Genomic DNA, 19,187 nt, shown 5'->3' on the forward strand with positions numbered 1-19,187 from the left:
ATTGGTTACAAAATGCTGTCTTACTAGTTTGCATGTTTGGTGTACAAGTTCTACAATATTACCATATGTCAGAATGATGCCCTTAGTGGTTCAAAAATTGAGCAAATTATTTCCTTCGATCACATGACATTTGGCATGAATTTGAACTTTCAGACTTGTGGTAGTGGTTGAGAAAACAGCACATGATTGCAATGATCACTATATGTACATTAAAGAAACATTCTCACCATATACAGTACAACATGTGCAGGAAAAATGTGTGACTAAATGCCCCAATGATGGCTCCTGGAAATGCCGGTTGACACAAAGAAGGGATATTTGATTTTTACATGATCAATATCTAAAAACTACAGATTGTTGTATTTTTTTTAATAAGCTGCTTATTTGTGATGGGAGCATAATGTGTTGTGATGATTTTCTAATGTAATTCAGATGTTTTATAAGCAAAACTTGATAGACTTAGACTTTATTGTCATTGCACAAAAACACAACAGTGAGTCTGGCAACAAAATGTTGCTTGGAAGGTGGGAAGGTGGAGAGGATGGAGGGGGGAGGGAGGCTCTTCTCATCCGTTGCAGGAAATGTAGACGCTGCTGAGTTCTGTTTGCCAGGGAGGTGGTGTGAGGTGACCAGCTGAGGTTGTCTGTAATGTGCACCCCCAGGAACTTGGTGCTGCTGACAACCTCCACCGCTGTGTCATTGATGAGTGGTGTGTGGCTGGGTTGGGATCTCCTGAAGTCAACAATGAGCTCTTTTTGTTTTGTCGATGTTTAGGAGCAGGTTGTTCGCCTTACACCAGTCCACCAGATGTCACACGTCCTCTCTATAGGCCAGTTTATTATTGTCCTGTATGATGCCCACAACTGTTGTGTCGTCTGCATAATTCAGTATGTGGTTGGTGTTGTACCTCGGACGGCAGTCATGGGTCAACAAGGTGAACAGCAGGGGGCTCAGGACACAGCCTTGGGGAGAGCTGGTGTTCAGGGAGATGACACTGGAAGTGTTGTACCCCACACGGACAGACTGGGTTCTGCCGGTGAGGAAATCCAGCAACCAGTTGCACAGGGGTGTGTTGAGGCCCAGTTAGACCAATTTACATACCAGGTCCTGGGGGATGATTGTGTTGGGGGATGATTGTGTTGAATGCTGAGCTGAAGTCCAGGAACAGCATCGCACGTGGGTGTTCTTCTCCTCCAGGTGCTCCAGGCTCAGATGGAGAGCAGTAGAGATGGCGTCATCAGTGGAGCGGTTGGGCTGGTATGCAGCCTGGTATGGGTCAAATGATGGGGGCAGTATGGAGAGGATGTGGTCCTTAACCACCTACTGGAAGCACTTCATGATGGTGGATGTGAGTGAAACAGGGTGAAAGTCATTAAGGCATGTGATGGTTGGCTTCTTGGCCACTGGAATGATTGTGGCTGACTTGAAGCATGGGGGAACGACGTCCTGGGATGTTGTCTGGGCCTGTGGCCTTCTGTGCACTGACCTTCCTCAGGACTCTCCGCACTAGCTTTCCTCACTGTGGGGTTATTTAACGCTTCAAACCTCCCGAAGAAGTTGTTGAGCTCATTGTTGATGCTGCAGCATCCTGCACACAGGGAGACAGATAAAGCCAACATGTTGCAACAACAACAACAAAAAAGCATCTAAATATCAAATAATTTATGATGACAAATACACATTGAAGATTAAACAAAATAAATCTTGAAAACAAAATTATTTTGGGTGAACTTTGGAATCATGCACTGGGTTGTGAGGCGATCGTGTTCATCAAAAAGGGTCAACTGCTTATGGTATTTTAAAAGGCTTCTGTGTTTTTATTGAAATAGAAAAAAATTCTATGGAACATTTGATTTACTGTATTTACCAGAGTATAAGTTGCACCTTTTTTCTTAAATATCATCTCTTTAATTTGGGAAGTTTGTGAACTGTTTAGTTTACTTTTTATTTGTTGGGATGGTGTAGTGACACTGACCCACAACAGGGGGCGTTAATGAACGGACAATGGATAAGCCAAAAAGTAACAATTTAATGTTGTGAATTGCACAACTGAATGCAGACAATAACAATAGAGGAGTACAGTCAATCATACACAAGGTGACGTGTGGGCAGGCTCGAGGATAGAAGACGTCTGTCCAGAGAAGAGTCAGATCCCACACGGCTTCCACCGCCAGCAGATCTGAAGAACAACGGAACCACCAAGTCCCGAGTCCCAGGTGGCCACCGTCTCCAGCTGTCAGACCTGGTACTTCTGGCAGAAACAGAAACAGTTAATGGTGGGTGTGTGAAGACACACCCAGTAATCTCTTCTTGCTCAGTTCCTCCGGGAGGGAGAACCTCCACCTCCAGAAACAGTTTCACCCGTGCAGCTCCTGTCAGTCTCTTCCCTGGAAGGAGTGAGAGGCGAAAAACGTCGCACTCCCACTATCCGCCAATCCAGCTTCAGACTGAGTCCACAGGAAAACGGCTGCACACAGAACAATGTTTAGGTACAACAAAATCACTGCAGAGAAGGTTACCTTGAGTGGTAGCTGATTTCTCGGCGAGGAGGTGGAGTTGCAGTCCGGCCTTTATAGTGATGGTGATGAGTTGGATGAGTGACAGCTGGTGCTGATAAGTGACAGCTGTCACTCCCAGCGGCTCCGACGCCATCTCGTGCTTGAAGCCCGCACTCCAAGCAGGGCGCCATCTGGTGGTGGTGGGCCAGCAGTACCTCCTCTTCAGCGGCCCACACAACATTATTTTTGCCATTTATTATTTTATTATTGGGGTTTATTTTGTTTAGTGCTTTGCTTCCTGAGAAAGTGCTACAGTAGTGTTCAGAATAATAGCAGTACTATGTGACTAAAAAGATTAATCTAGGTTTTGAGTATATTTCTTATTGTTACATCGGAAACAAGGTACCAGTAGATTCAGTAGATTCTCACAAATCCAACAACCCCAAGCATTCATGATATGCACACTCTTAAGGCTATGAAACTGGGCTATTAGTAAAAAAGTAGAAAAGGGGGTGTTCATAATAATAGTAGCATCTGCTGTTGACGCTACAAACTCAAAACTATTATGTTCAAACTGCTTTTTTAGCAATCATGTGAATCACTAAACTAGTATTTAGTTGTATAACCACAGTTTTTCATGATTTCTTCACAACTGCGAGGCATTAATTTTGTTGGTTTGGAACCATATGGTTTGAGCATAAGGCAACATGACCTCTTCAAGTATTTTGACATATCCAAACTGATCCATGATACCTGGTATGCGATATATAGGCTCAACACCATAGTAGGAGAAACATGCCCATATCATAATGCTTGCACCACCACGCTTCACTGTCTTCACTGGGAACTGTGGCTTGAATTCAGTGTTTGGGGGTTCTCTCACAAACTGTCTGCGGCCCTTGGACCCAAAAAGAACAATTTTACTCTCATCAGTCCACAAAATATTCCTCCATTTCTCTTTAGGCCAGTTGATGTGTTTGGCAAATTGTAACCTCTTCTGCACAGCCAGAGGAGCCTTCAGCTTCGGGCTCTTCTCCTGTGGAACCAGCTCCCAATTCGGATCAGGGAGACAGACACCCACTCTACTTTTAAGATTAGGCTTAAAACTTTCCTGTCTGCTAAAGCTTATAGTTAGGGCTGGATCAGGTAACCCTGAACCATCCCTTAGTTATGCTGCTATAGACTTAGACTGCTGGGGGGTTCCCATGATGCACTGAGTGTTTCTTTCTCTTTTTGCTCTGTATGCTCCACTCTGCATTTACGAGGTCTGTCAATAAAGTATAGGTCCTTTATATTTTTTTCAAAAACTATATGGATTCCATTCATATGTTTTTGCGTCAGACATGCTTGAACCCTCGTGCGCATGTGTGAGTTTTTCCACGCCTGTCGGTGACGTCATTCACCTGTGAGCACTCCTTGTGGGAGGAGTCATCCAGCCCCTCGTCGGAATTCCTTTGTCTGAGAAGTTACTGAGAGACTGGCGCTTTGTTTGATCAAAATTTTTTCTAAACCCGTGAGGCACATCGAAGTGGACACGGTTCGAAAAATTAAGCTGGTTTTCGGTGAAAATTTTAACAGCTGATGAGAGATTTTGAGGTGATACTGTCGCTTTAAGGACTTCCCACAGAGCGGGACGTCGCGCAGCGGTCCCAGGCGCCGTCGTCAGCCTGTTTCAAGATGAAAACCTCCACATTTCAGGCTCTATTGATCCAGGACGTTGTGAGAGAACAGAGAAGTTTCAGAAGAAGTCAGTTTCAGCATTTTATCCGGATATTCCACTGTTAAAGGAGATTTTTTTAATGAAAGACGTGTGGGCGGATTGCAGCGTCGGCTCGCAGCCGCTGCGACGCTCCGCTGCGACGCTCCGCCACAGGAAAAACACCTCTGTTGGAAGCCTTAAGGACAAGTTGGAACATGTCCAGCTGTTAAACAATTTCCATATACTCACTCCAATGAAAGCCATCAAAAGCCGCCTGGATTTTACAAATGGTTATCAACACGGAGGTGTTTTTCCTGTGGCGCTGCACCACACCGTCCGCACGTCTTTCATTAAAAAAAATCTCCTTTAACAGTGGAATATCCGGATAACATGCTGAAACTGACTTCTTCTGAAACTTCTCTGTTCTCTCACGACGTCCTGGATCAATAAAGCCTGAAATGTGGAGGTTTTTAGCTTGAAACAGGCTGACGACGGCGTCTGGGACCGCTGCGCGACGTCCCGCTCTGTGGGAAGTCCTTAAAGCGACAGTATCACCTCAAAATCTCTCATCAGCCGTTAAAATTTTCACCGAAAACCAGCTTAATTTTTTGAACCGTGTCCACTTCGATGTGCCTCACAGGTTTAGAAAAAATTTTGATCAAACAAAGCGCCAGTCTCTCAGCAACTTCTCAGACAAAGGAATTCCGACGAGGGGCTAGACGACTCCTCCCACAAGGAGTGCTCACAGGCGAATGATGTCACCGACAGGCGTGGAAAAACTCACGTATGCGCACGAGGGTTCAAGCATGTCTGACGTAAAAACATATGAATGAAATCCATATAGTTTTTGAAAAAAATAAAAAGGACCTATACTTTATTGACAGCCCTCGTAATCATTAGTGATTGATCTCTGCTCTCTTCCACAGCATGTCTTTTTCCTGATTCTCTCCCCTCAGCCCCAACCAGTCCCAGCAGAAGACTGCCCCTCCCTGAGCCTGGTTCTGCTGGAGGTTTCTTCCTGTTAAAAGGGCGTTTTTCCTTCCCACTGTCGCCAAGTGCTTGCTCACAGGGGGTCATTTTGACCGTTGGGGTTTTTCTGTAATTATTGTATGGCTTTTGCCTTGCAATATAAAGCACCTTGGGGCAACTGTTTGTTGTGATTTGGCGCTATATAAATAAAATTGATTTGATTTGATTTAACAAAGGGACTTTGCGGGCGATTCTTGCAAATAAATTAAGGATTCAAGGATTCTCAAGGATTCAAAAGAATTTTATTGTCATATGCACAAAGAACATGTTCCCTGCACAATGAAATGTGTCTACTGCATTTAACCCATCCTAATTGCCAGTAGGAGCAGAAGTCGCCATTAGGCGCCCGGGGACCAGCTCCAGATGTACATCCCTGCCTTGGTCAACAGCAGGGCTGAGCAAACCAAGACCGACCCATAACAAACGACACACACATAACACACAACACACATAGGCCGGCCCGGTACATAATCACATATTAAAAAGCACACACGAGGGAAAAAGGAGAAAAAAAAACCCTCATAGCCGCTGCGTTACACTGCAGCAATGAGGAAAAAAAACCCCCATCAGCACAGAAAAACAATAATCACACAGACAAACAAAGACGCAGGACGACAACCGAGATTTGAAGGTCAAGTTTATCAGAACACTCCGGAGGCAGCCTATTAGGTGCCGTCAACGGCCTTGTCCGACAATCCTGGAGGGGGAGGGGCTCAGCCCTGAGCAGTCCACTGTCCAGTCAACGTCAGAGCTGGAGAAGCTGAGGGGAGGGGGATGACCAGGGAGCGAGGCTTAAGTGTTGATCTTCTTGAGGAGCTTTTTTATCACAGTGGCCTTGGAGTGCAGCTGTGTTTGGGGAGGCCAAATGAATATCCAGATTAGCAGACGCCTGAAAGATTCCACAGTTCTGAGAACAGAGTGGCTCTCAATGCATCTGAATGTAGAATGTGGTCTTTACAGACGGTCAAAGCAGGTTTCCAGAGCTGCAATCCTGCCCGAGATGTTTTCCAGCATGCGGTTAACACCCACCGACTGCGCAGCCACTGCCTTCCCAATCGAATCAATCATGTAGGGCATTCTGGACGGCCCAATCAAAGCTGCCTCCACTTTCTTGATTTTCCGGTAAACCAGCGCCATGCCCGCTCCGCACAGCAGAAAGCTGGACACCACCAAGCCACATATATACACATCTTCGACGTCCTCCACAGAAAGCATGTAAAGGCACATGACCTGCCATCTCCTCCACGAGTCCATCACGTAACCCATCACATGCGTCCCGGCAGGACAGGTCGGGTCCTCCGCCCCCGAATGTCTTGTAGAAAAAATAGTGTCAATTGCATTCAAAGACCACTTTAGCAGATCCATTTTTGTCGTTTTCCAGAAGAGCAAAGCTGCAGCCTCACAGACAACATGCCACACAAGCAGCAAAGATAAGGAGAGAGGGAGAAGAGAAAGGTGCGTCCGTCTCGGCCGAGTGCAAGCTGGCAAAAAGTCATTTGTGCAGGAGGGCATCATAATTGGTCAATGTCATTTCTGTGTAGATGTCATTGACTAAATATGTGCTACAACACGCTCAACCTTTGTTCAGAATCAGCTTCTTATCACTGGTAAAGACGCGGTTTTCCTCTCACTCATTCCCGCAGCTTCACAGTGCTTTATGCTGTGTTTACACATAACGACGACAAGTCAAGAATGCCACGAAGTACATTCTTGGCCGCTGATCACGAATGTGATGATTCGGGACAGAGGCGTCAGGTGTCCTCAGGAACTGCTGCAACCTGTTACCACACATTACGATTAATAGCACGTGTTGCTGGAGAATTATCAGGAACCATTATGCACGGTCAAAAATAGTGTTCCGCGTTGTTGCACGCTATTGCGCGTAACAGTGCATCGTTAAGTTCTGTCATGTTGTGAACGAGGTGAATTGTCTCCACACACACACCCATATTCATCCAACCGAATTCAGATTGCTCCAGTTTTTCAGAAGAACTTTTTGACTGCATGCATAGAGGAGGAGACGGACAGAGCCAGATGTGTGGCTTCATGCGGCTCTCGTTTCGCGCGTTTTCCCAAACATCAGGCACATGCAGCAGGTGGAACACCTGCAGGAGTGCGCTGAAGAGCACTGAAATGAGACTTTTAGCCGACTTGGTGTCAGCAATCAAACTGAATGGGGTGCAGCAGGGTTTAATTGTGCGCGCGCTTCTTCCTCCGCCGGACTGGAGGAGGTGTAGCGATGTCTGGCTGCACGTGAGTCTCCTCTCGCTCCTCTGGTTGCTCAGACTCGTTCTCCCGCTCATCGGTTACAACAGCAGGCGGAAAACCTGCAGGAGCGTCTTGAGAAGCTTCAGCAGGAACTGTGGAACGACACTTGGAGCTGAGTTTAATTGTGCGTACATGACAGAAAACTGATTCGTCGTGGCGCACAGTGAAATGTGACGCCGCGTTACAAGTCGTGTCAAAACTTGACAGTTTCCGTGTCACTTCGTAATAACGCGTGACAGTTTGGGCTCCAAGAACCATCACAGGAACCACTACGAATGTTGTCACATTCTATTAAGGATCACTACTCATCAAGATGGATCAATACGCTCAGTTGCGACCTCCACGATGTGAAACGAAATGAGGGTGGTGTGTGACATTCGTGGAAGATTTTTTGACAGGCAAAAATATGCTTCACGAATATCACGCACCAACACGCACTATTAAGAAACCTATTCAGATGCGTTAAGTCACGTTAAGAATGTCAGGAATGTGTCATGAATGACAGAAAAATGACATTCATAATGCGTCTTGGTTATGTGTAAATGCACCTTTAAACAGTGTGGACGCTGAGCGTCCACAGTGCAGCGAATCAAGACGAGTCATTGGATAAATGCTGGGCTTTGTCCCGCCCATCGGACGCTCATCATCTCTGGGGGTCTATGGGGCAGTGGGCTGGCCTCGGCTGGCCCGGAAGCTCAGCTTCTGCATGATGATTGGATGATCTGTCTGAGGCTGAATCCCGTTTTGATTGACAGCGAAATGAGCGAATCAGTGATCTTTTGGTGTAAACATCCGTGGGAGCATTTTTTAAATTTTCATTCTGTTCTGAGTTGAACCGGAGACTTTCTTAATCCTCTTAGAGGCATTTTCTAGCGACAAATCGAGCTTCTATTTCTGGTGGGTTTTTTGTAGCTGCTTGTGCTTGGAGACTGACTTCTATCACTCTGACTTCTATCGCAGTTTCTGTCCCTACCGAGCAGCGGGTGCTGCTGAGCTCCTCCACCGTCACTAAGCACTCACAGGCGGACAAACTTCACACTAGCCTCACGCCAGTCTCAGCTAGCGAGCTAGCTAGGTAGCAAGCTGCACATAATGGCAGACAATTTGAATGTTGTGGACCGGATTTTGGCGAAGCCATTTGATAGTCTTCCTTACGAAGAAAAACTTAGAGTTAAACAGCACGGCAGATCAACTCCTCAGATTAATTTGGTGCAAAAGGGAAAAGTAACAGGTATTTTCAGTTGTCCTGGTATGACAAAGTAAGCTGGCTGACTGGAAGTGCTGTAACAAATAAAATGTACTGTTGGCCATGCCTCTTGATGAAACCATCTCAGGGATGTGTTGTATGGTCAAAAGTAGGTTTTGGGGATCTGTCCAACTTTGACAGGGCATACAAAAAGCATGAAAAAAGCAATGAACATGTGAGTGCATGTGCAAGGTTAAGTTGCCTGGGCAGAGTCAGGGTTGAGCATGTAATCAATGAAGGCACTCGCATTCAAGTGGCAAAACATAATGAAGCAGTTAAACAAAACAGAACTTTCCTAAACCGCCTTATTGATGTGACTTCCTTGCTTGGCTGTCATTTAGGGGGCATGATGAGAGTGTTGAATCATCCAACAAGGGGAATTACAGGGAGTTTAATGAACCATTAGCTAAATATGACTCTGTCCTGGTCACACAATTCCAGTCATCAGCTGTGTTTTCTGGTATGTCCCAGCCAATCCAAAATGACTTGATCTCTGCTCTTTCAGCCACTGTTTCTGATGAGATCAAGGATGAAATCCAGGCTGCTCCCTTTTTTGCATGGCAGGTGGATGAAACAACTGATATAGCTTGCCATGCTTAACTCTGTCATTGTTCGCTATGTGGATAGAGCAGGTAAAATTCAGGAGCTCTTTATTGGATTTTTTGATGTTTCTGGGGGAAGAGATGCTCAGTCTGTTTTTGAAATCTTGAATGAGAACATGCAGGGCTACAATTTCAGGGAGAAAGTTGTGGCGCAAACCTATGATGGGGCTGCTGTCATGGCTTCAGCTCTCAATGGTTTGCAGGCCAAAGCTAAAGCAATAGCCCCCAGTGCAATTTTGTGCATTGCTATGCACACAGACTGAATCTGGTTCTATCTCAGGGGGCTAAATGCTTATTTGAGTGCAGAATTTTTTTGCATCACTCTCTGGGTTTGCCACATTTTTCTCAAAATCCACAGAGGATGTCTTTTCTTGAGTCTGCAGGCTGCTCAAGGTTGCCTAGAAATGCTCCTACTCGATGGAATTTCTCATCACGGATAGTGAGCACTGTGGCAAACAATTATGATGCCCTCTTGCCATCTTTTGAGATGCTCATTGCAGATAAGTCCATGGATGATGACACATTAGACTGTGTCAAAGGCCTTCTGATGAAACTGGAGGATTTTGAGTTTGTGTTCATGTTGTACACATATGAACAAATCTTCTCTGAGACTGATGTGGTGTTTGACATTGACCAGCAGAGAGCTATGGATGTTCTGTACTGCAAGAAAAGAATTGAGTCTCTTCTTGCTTTTCTCAAAGAGGTCAGAGGGGGCTTTCCAAGCTGTTTATGCCAAAGCAGCAGATCTCACATCAGACCCACAAACTGAGCCCATGAGAAAACGCCGTCTGTCACAACTACAGGATCCCAAGGAGCGCTACAGAAATCTGTACATGGCCATCCTAGACAATCTCACAGAGCAGCTACCTCGGCGTTTTGCAAATTTGGAAACTCTGCGCTTCTTGGAATTGGTCAATCCAGGGAAATTTGATGAGACGAGACAAGTGTTTCCAGAGGAGGTATTTCAGAGTGTCCTGAAAAGTTTTGGCCAGTTCTTTGATTCAGGGAGACTGAGGTCTGAACTTCAAGTCCTATATTCAAATGAGGACTTGCAGGGCAACAGGGGAAAGCTATGTGATTTCTTGCTGTTTCTGAAAGACATGGAGTTGGACAGTGCAATGCCTCAGGTGTACAAACTATTGTCATTAGTGGCAACGATTGGAGCTACATCTGCAGGTGTAGAGAGGAGCTTCTCCTGTTTAAAGCGGCTCAAGTCTTACACCCGCAACACCATGGGCCAAGGCCGTTTAAGCAGCCTAGCTCTGCTGGTCATTGAGAGGACACTAGTCAAGTCCCTGGGAAAGACGCCTTGTTGGTACGACAGGGTCACAGATCATTTTCTTGAAAAGGAACGGAGGGTAGAATTTACGTATAAATAAACCAACACATTTTATGATGTAGGCCGAAATTGAGCTTCCCCTCCTTGAAAGACCAGCATCCGTCACTGCTTCACACAGGCATCTTCTAACTGTCACAGCACTTACAGGTAACTCCAGACTGTCTTTGATCATCCTGGAGCTGATCAGTGGGTGAGCCTTTGCCATTCTGGTTATTCTTCTATCCATTTTGGTGGTTGTTTTCCATTTTCTTCCAAGCGTCTGTTTTTTTTTTTTTTTTTTTTTGTCCATTTTAAAGCATTGGAGATCATTGTAGATGGACAGCCTATAATTTTTTGCACCTGCGTATACGTTTTCCCCTCTCCAATCAACTTTTTAATCAAACTACGCTGTTCTTCTGAACAATGTCTTGAACGTCCCATTTTCCTCAAGCTTTCACAGAGAAAAGCATGTTCAACAGGTGCTGGCTTCATCCTTAAATAGGGGACACCTGATTCACACCTGTTTGTTCCACAAAATTGACAAACTCACTGACTGAATGCCACACTACTATTATTGTGAACACCCCCTTTTCTACTTTTTTTTTTACTAATAGCCCAATTTCATAGCCTTAAGAGGGTGCATATCATGAATGCTTGGTCTTGTTGGATTTGTGAGAATCTACTGAATCTACTGGTACCTTGTTTCCCATGTAACAACAAGAAATATACTCAAAACCTGGATTAATCTTTTTAGTCACATAGCACTACTATTATTCTGAACACTACTGTATATAAATAGTAATTATTATTATTACTGACCAATTTGTGCTGTATAAGTCACACCAAAATATACATCACAGGCCCTCCCAAACAAATAAAAAACAAAATTTCTGGCCAGCTATTGTTTTTCCATTGTGTATTCTTTAGTTAAATTTTCTATTATCTCTTTTGCCACTTGTGAGTTCCACCCTTGTTTAGTTTTAACGTTTATTGTCATGTTGATCTTTTTCGGTTCTTATATTTGGTTTCTAGTTAATTCGTTGTTCGGGTATGTTAGGTCTTCTTTGTCTTTCCAATAACAAACGACCATTCGGGTTTAGATCATGGAGGCCGTTCCTTCCAATCATGCCTCTCCAGGTGTCTCTGTCATTGCCCACATGTGCGTGTCCCCAGCAAGACAATTGAGTCCTCCACTGGATCCCCACACAGGACTCCATTCAGGGACTCCAAGAAGGCCAAATACCCCAAACTGCTGTTCAGTGCATATGCACAAACAACAGTTAGAGTCCCCGCCCCCGAAGGTGGAGGGAGGCGACCCTCTCATCTACCGGGGTAAACTCCAACATAGCGGCACTCAGTTGGGGACTTGTGAGTATCCCCACTCCCGCCCGCTGCCTCACACCCTGGGCAACTCCAGAAAAGAATAAGGTCCAACCCCTGTCAAGGAGAGTGGTTCTGGAGCCGAGGTTATGCATGGAGGCGAGGCCCACCAGATCTAACTGGTATCGCACCACCTCCCGCACAAGCACCGACTCCTTCCCTCACAGCAAGGTGACGTTCCACACCCCCAGAGCTAGCCCCTGCCGCCCAGGTCTGGTCCACCGAGGGCCTCGACTTTTACTGCCACCCATGGGACAGCACACCTGACACCAGCGGTTCCCCTTGTGGGTGGTGAGCCCACAGGGTGGAGATCGAAGGTCCCCATACCCTTTTCGGGCTGTGCCCGACTGGGATCCATGGCAAGCCCAGCCACCAGGTGCTCACTGACGGGCCCTCCAGCCAGGCCCCTGGACTTCCCTGAGTCGGGTCAAATTTCCTCTGCCTCGTTCTGTCATAGTGTTTTGCGAACTATTCTTAGTCTGGCCCCTTGCCTGAGACCAATTTGCCATGGGAGACCCTACCAGGAGCACAAAGGCTCCAGACAACACAGCTCTCAGGTTCATAGGGGCACACAAACCTCTCCACCAAGAAAATGTGATTGTTCCCAGAGAGGCAGTTGCAAGGCACCAACAGGCCCGAAGAGCGGCAGCCTCTGCTGTGGGGGAGCAGTTTGAAGCAACCATGGAGAAGGACTTTCGGTTGGCACCAACGTGCTTCTTGCAGACTGTGAGGCACCTCAGGAGGGGAAAACGGGGAACCATCCAAGCTGTCTACAGTAAGGATGGGACTCTGTTGACCTCAACTCAGGATGTAATCCGCCACTGGAAGGAACACTTTGAGGAACTCCTGCATTAGACCAGAGTGCCATCTATAGTAGAGGCAGAGCTGGAAGTTGATGGATGATTATCATCAATTTCCCTGGTGGAATTCACTGAGGTAGTCAAACAACTCCACAGTGGCAAGGCCCCAGGGGTTGATGAGATCCGTCCAGAAATGCTGAAAGCTCTGGGTGTGGAGGGACTGTCTTGGATGACACGTCTCTTCAACACTGCAGTCAGATCTGGGACAGTGCCAAAAGAGTGGCAAACTGGAGTGGTGGTCCCCATAATTAAAAAGGGGACCAGAAAGTGTGTGCCAACTACAGGGGCATCACACTACACTACTCAGCCTCCCTGGTAAAGTCTACTCCAGAGTGCTGGAAAGGAGGGTTCGGCCGATAGTTGAACTTCTGATTGAAGAGGAACAATGCGGTTTCTGTCCTGGTCATGGAAGAACTGACCAGCTCTTCACTCTCACAAGGATCCTGGAGGGTGCCTGGGAGTATGCCCATCCAGTCTACATGTGTTTTGTGGACTTGGAGAAGGCGCATGATCGGGTACCCCGGGAGATATTGTGGGAGGTGCTGCGGGAGTATGGAGTGAGGAGGCCCCATCTCAGGGCCATCCAGTCTCAGTACTCAAAAAGCAAGAGCTGTGTTCAGGTGCTCGGCAGTAAGTCGGACTTGTTTCTGGTGGGGGTTGACCTCCGCCAGGGCTGCGCTTTGTCACCAATCCTGTTTGTGATATTTATGGACAGGATATCGAGGTGTAATCAAGGGGCTTTGGGTTTCCAGTTGGTGGGCTCAGGGTCTCATCACTGCTTTTTGCAGATGATGTGGTCCTGTTTGCTTCATCAGCCTGTGACCTCCAACACTCACTGGATCGGTTCGTAGCTGAGTGTGAAGCGGCTGGGATGAGGATCAGCACCTCTAAATCTGAGGCCATGGTTCTCAGTAGGAAACTGATGGATTGCCTACTCAGGGTAGGGAATGTGGTCTTGCCCCAAGTGAAGGAGTTCAAGTACCTCAGGGTCTTGTTCACGAGTGAGGGGACAATGGAGCGTGAGATTGGCCAGAGCATTGGCGCAACAGGGGCAGCACTACATTCACTCTACCTCACGATTGCGATGAAAAGGGAGCTGGCCCAAAAAGCTAAGCTCTCAATCTACTGGTCAGTCTTCGTTCCTACTCTCACCTATGGTCATGAGTGTTGGATCAAGACCAAAAGAACCAGATCAAGTGTACAAGCGGCCGAAATGGGCTTCCTCAGGAGGGTGGCTGGTGTCTCCCTTAGAGATAGGTTGAGAAGCTCGGCCATCCGTGGGGAGCTCGGAGTAGAGCCACTGCTCCTTCGCGTTCAAAGGAGCCAGTTGAGGTGGTTCAGGCATGTGGTAAGGATGCCCCCTGGGCACATCCCTGGGGAGATGTTCCAGGCACGTCCATCTGGGAGGAGACCCCGGGGAAGACCCAGGGATCTCCCAGTCAGAGGTGGTCAATGTGGCCCAGAAAAGGGAAGTCTGAGGTGCCCTGCTAGAACTGTTGCCCCCACAACCTGACCCTGGATAAGCGGTTGAAGATGAGTGAGAGAAAACGAAAGAAGCTGAGATGGATGACTGACAGCAGTAACTCCCACTGGCTTCTCCTTGGTTTCACTCGGGGTTTCCACAGCACAGGTAGATCTGCATGTTGTTTTGGCACAGGTTTTACACCAGATGCAACTCTACATTACTTAGAAATTGGGCAAGGGTGGCATGAACCAGAAACGTTCCACTCTGGAAAGACGCACACTTAACTGCTTGGCCACCATCCCTCTCAGATGATCTAAAGTAGATCAGTAAAATATTTGTGATTGATTGGTAGGAATAACTTAATGAAGTCACATAAACTCAAAAACACTATTGCTTTCATTTTCTCTACCCACTGACTCCAATCAAGGGTGATATGGGGCCTGGATCCTATCCCAGCAGTCAGAAGATGTGAGGGGGTACACCTTGGACAGGGTGCCAGTCTGAACACATTACAGATGTACATTTACATTGTGGTGTGTAACTGCTCTCTGATGCCTCTCATTAAACATGTTCAACCTGTGCTTAGAAAACCTAATTTGGACCACTGATGTCAATAAAGTAAAATATTGGCCTGTACTATGTCAAAACTGGCTTTTACTTCAGAGCTTCAGTCTTCCTGAAAAATAAAGCCACAGGGACCTTTTATTAATGATTTAATTTAAGCATACATGGTGTTGAGTAGGGTTGTGGAAACTGGTGACTTGGGAACTGCATTTCATTCTGCATTTTAATAACCCAAGTGACCGTGATTTATTAAAGTTGAGAATTTGTTTGTCGTGCTTCCACTAACAGGTTACACACCTGTTCCCTACTGACTGCAACACCACAGACACTAATGTAAAGTCAAACCTATTGATCCCCATTTATTTAAACTACTTTCTCCCCAGATGACTTTCCCCAATATTTGATCAGATTAAAATATGTGAAAAGCTAGAACAGCAATGTCCAGATCAAACATCAGTCCCATGACTGAACTATCAAAGCTCATCGATGTGCAGCCAGACTCATGTTCCTCTGATGTGAGTCTAATGCATGACTGGCACAGCAGCAATAAGACACAACAGAATCAAACTGGAGATATAAAATGAAGCTACAGCCAATTATCTTGCAGCACATCAGCTTACTCATTTAATTTAAAAGGCACATGTTCACTCAAACCTCAAACTCCAGGATATGTTTGTGACATCTGGCAGAAGATGAAAAATTTTGGAAATAAAACTCACACAGCACTGCTCTGACTCCTCCTGAGTCTACACTGAACTTCCCTGGAAACTCAAAGCAATGTCCAGCAGCTGAACTCCCAGCTGTGCGTGTGCACCTCCAGGCAGGAACTCTGCAGAAAGCTCTCTGAAGGTGCTGCAAACTCTGCGCTCGTGGATGTCCTTCCTGTGAATAGCATGTTTCCATCGATGCCGCGCCTCACAACATAACATGACTAAAGCTCTACGAGGAAGGTGCACAGCGACATGGACCCCCTCTTCTAGTCCCGCCTCTGGAAGACCCTGTTCCAGGGACATAGAAAGTATAGTGTCTGATAGCAGGTTGATGGAGACCAGACGTTCCCCCCACAGCCATGAGTCATCCAGGTGAGGATCGATGGCAGAGCCAAGTTGAGGATTGTAATCCAGATTGCACTGCTCCACTGGTTGGAAGCCCGCTAAAGGTACCTCCGCCTGCATCCGTAGGACTAGTTTTTGGCTCCAAGCTGGCAGCCCGTGGAAGCTCCCCACATGGACCTTTCTCTTCTTGAAATTCACTTTCGGGCCAAAGTCCTGCAATAAAGGAAACCATTATTTCATGATTATCATCCAAATACAGAAAACAATATATTCCAGTTTATTTTAATAAATACCTTTCAACTTGAAGATGTTACATGCAACATGATGAACTCAGGTTTAAGTGTTCACCCACATACGTCTTAGCAATGCTGTTGGTCAGGTCAGGTATTGGACCTGCATCCATGACACTACAGGACCACCTTAAGCCCAGGATGCCAACCACCCAGGCAGACAACTGGTCCAATTCTCAAATACGAATTTAAATACGAATCTTAAATCTCGTATAGCTATGTACGTAATCATGAGCATCTCCTTGGACTTCCCAGTTGTTTGAATCCTCAACACTGAGGCACCTACACGTTGGACCATCCCCAAGGTGCCTCCAGATTTTGGCAGGAGTTCTGTTGGCGGATTAGGGCATATGTTGGTTTATCTTCAAGTTATCACCCACAATCCAACGGTCAGATGGAGAGGTATAACCAGGGATAAGAGTCAGTCATAGTCATGTATTCTTCCTCAGCGCTCTGGGTTGAGTATGCTCAAAAGTCTCTGGCCATTTTGTCCACTAGATTGTCGCTGATCAGTTACACGTTTCATTATCAACCTCCTCTTTTTGTGGCACATGAAACAAAGGTGGTGTTCCTTGTGCTTCCACGTGTGCCTAACATTGCCACCTCTGCTACGGCCTTGAGTTTGTCCCTGGTCTATTAGCGCCAGTAGGTATCCCCCCTCCCTAATCAGGTGGGTCAATGAGTGTGGCTTTCGATGTGGAACGTGCCGTTGCAGGTGCCATGTTTTGTTGGTCAATTTCCAGTATCTAAGGTCTTTAGTCTCACCACTGTCTGTCTGTCCTTGCCACATTTTTTTGCAGGGTACATATTATGTACCCTACTTTTAAGGTTTCAAACGTAAACTTAGTTACTTCTTACCCTTGTGTCGTCCTGCTTCAACCCACCGGCCCACTCAGATTAGGGATAGTGTGCTGGTCTTTACTGAGCAACATCGGGGTCCTGGGTGTCAGTTCCTGGTTAACTGTGAGCATTATGGTCTTCATAACCACTCATGAGAGCCAGTGTCTCATATTTTGGATAATATCAGGGTCCTGGGTGTCAGTTCCTGTTTAATTGTGAGCACTATGGTCCTCATGACCACTCATGGGAGCCAGTGTCTTATATTTTGGATAAATCTTTGATTTGTGACTTCTGCCGTGAGGTTACTTGTATGTGCAATAATGTTCCGCTATCCTTGTTGTTTTGTGGGTTTGTCAGTCTGCAATTCCACACTCTGGACATGGTGGCAGCAATGCACGACATGTCTTACACACAAATACACAGCAATAACTAAACAATACCATCTCCTCACCTGTTTTCTTCGACCAGACTGGGACTGAATCCACAAATCCTGGTCCATTGTGCTGATTAGCTCCATCTCTTCCTCTTCTGATATGAAGTTCTCCCACAGAAAGACACCAGGGAAGGGAAACGAGGAAGGCTCTGCATCCTCACGAATGGCAGTCCTTGTCACAGGATCATAGATAAAGTGATGAACCACCTTGACAGAAAAGCGCATGTACAAGTCAACATTTTGGATGTTCATACCAAAAGTGACCAAATTTAAAATACAAAACGTCGCAACCATTCGACCATGAAACAGTCACAGGGCAAAAAAGAACTAGACTGCTAAAACTGTTTGCATTTTAGAAAGTACTTTTGCTCCACTGACCAAAAACCTGCCAGGTCTTCTCCAAAAATGCAGGTACACTTTTTTTTTTTTTACCATAAGTGAGGGGGAAAAAAAACAAACAAAAACAAACCTTGGGTGAATGTAGTATGGCTAAAGGAGATGGTCAATCTAAAGAGTCTGGCCTGTGTGACGTCTCGTGCTATAAATCAAAATGCCTGAGGAAGTTTTTCTCTTGACCACGGTTTCCAATGTGCTTGGTCAGGAGGTGAGCAAAATTAGTATCTTACAGAGTGGCGAATGTTGACAAATATTGTGATTTTTTTAATTTTCCAACTTAGTTTGCAAAAGCCAAGCCTGTATAGTGGTGAATGCCGGCGAATGTAGTGAATTTCTGCTGTCCAAGTACAAAAGAGGAAGAAAAAGCAGAACATCTCTTGACAATATGTGAAGTTTTGACTCACTGGGTTCAATGTTGAGAAATGTTGGTTCTCGGAATGCAAAAGACAGAGAACCACACCCTCCATTTTCCTGAGTCAGGCTCGAAACTTCTCAATCGCCCCTCGCAAATGCCCAAATACTTCAGCGTCCTTTACAGGAACATTTTTTGTATAGACAATAATTAACATTTTTTTAAAATGGCGTATCAATCCTGAAGCGTTTACGAAAACTGTTCAAGTACATCAACAGACATCGTCAACTCGGCTTTACCGTTGCGTCATCAGCAAGGCGGGACGATGGGTTGCAATATTCTTACTTATCTATTAAATATAATAGAAATGCCTTTAAGTTCTGGATCAAGTGCATTATTTGTGGATAATAGTTTATTAACAGCAATCGTTAATTTCAACACTTCTCCTCCATTTAATATACAAACTGGTGTCGGTTGATGCTGTTTGTTTATATTAACGATCACAGAGCTGTTGATACCTTTATAAAACAATAAAAAAAAAACAACCTTACGTGGTCATGCCCAGCAACACAAGTCGGGCAGTTTGTCCCAGCGGGGTTGCCGTAGCACATCCGCCGGGCGCAGTGACAGTAAGCTTCGCTAGTCGGTGCTAACAACAGTTTCACACCGTACGGCTTCAAATGCGTGTAGCAGTGATTCAAAGCAGCACAGAATCATGTTTTCAAGCAGAACATTTTACCTTGTGTTCCTCCGTCTCTATTCGTCGCTTTCCTTTGACGCTTTCGCATATCAGACACCGTCGAATACCTTTACAAACGCAGGAAGTGAAACTCTCCCCGCTACCGGCGGCCATCTCTCAAGCTACACCTCCCTATGACGTGAATGAGGGCGG

The 19,187-nt window shown here is 45.9% G+C and overlaps 1 protein-coding gene across 2 annotated transcripts; it reads right to left on the reverse strand.

Moving 5' to 3' along the window:
• Positions 1 to 594: 594 nt before the first annotated feature.
• On the reverse strand, positions 595 to 19,186 carry alkbh4 (alkB homolog 4, lysine demthylase). Of its 2 annotated transcripts, XM_034177811.1 has the most exons (4): positions 19,035 to 19,186; positions 17,566 to 17,754; positions 15,649 to 16,197; positions 595 to 1,588 (listed from the first exon to the last, which is right to left on the reverse strand). In XM_034177811.1, exons 1-3 carry the CDS (start codon positions 19,146 to 19,148, stop codon positions 15,676 to 15,678), a joined length of 825 nt encoding a protein of 274 aa, XP_034033702.1. In that variant the 5' UTR covers positions 19,149 to 19,186; the 3' UTR covers positions 595 to 1,588; positions 15,649 to 15,675. The 2 variants fall into 2 exon arrangements, with proteins under 2 accessions (XP_034033702.1, XP_034033701.1); XM_034177810.1 differs by lacking the exon at positions 595 to 1,588 and having other exon boundaries at positions 14,334 to 16,197.
• Between the last annotated feature and the right edge of the window lies 1 nt (position 19,187).

This window comes from Thalassophryne amazonica, chromosome 9 (assembly GCF_902500255.1).
Source record: "Thalassophryne amazonica chromosome 9, fThaAma1.1, whole genome shotgun sequence".
Taxonomy (NCBI): domain Eukaryota; kingdom Metazoa; phylum Chordata; class Actinopteri; order Batrachoidiformes; family Batrachoididae; genus Thalassophryne; species Thalassophryne amazonica.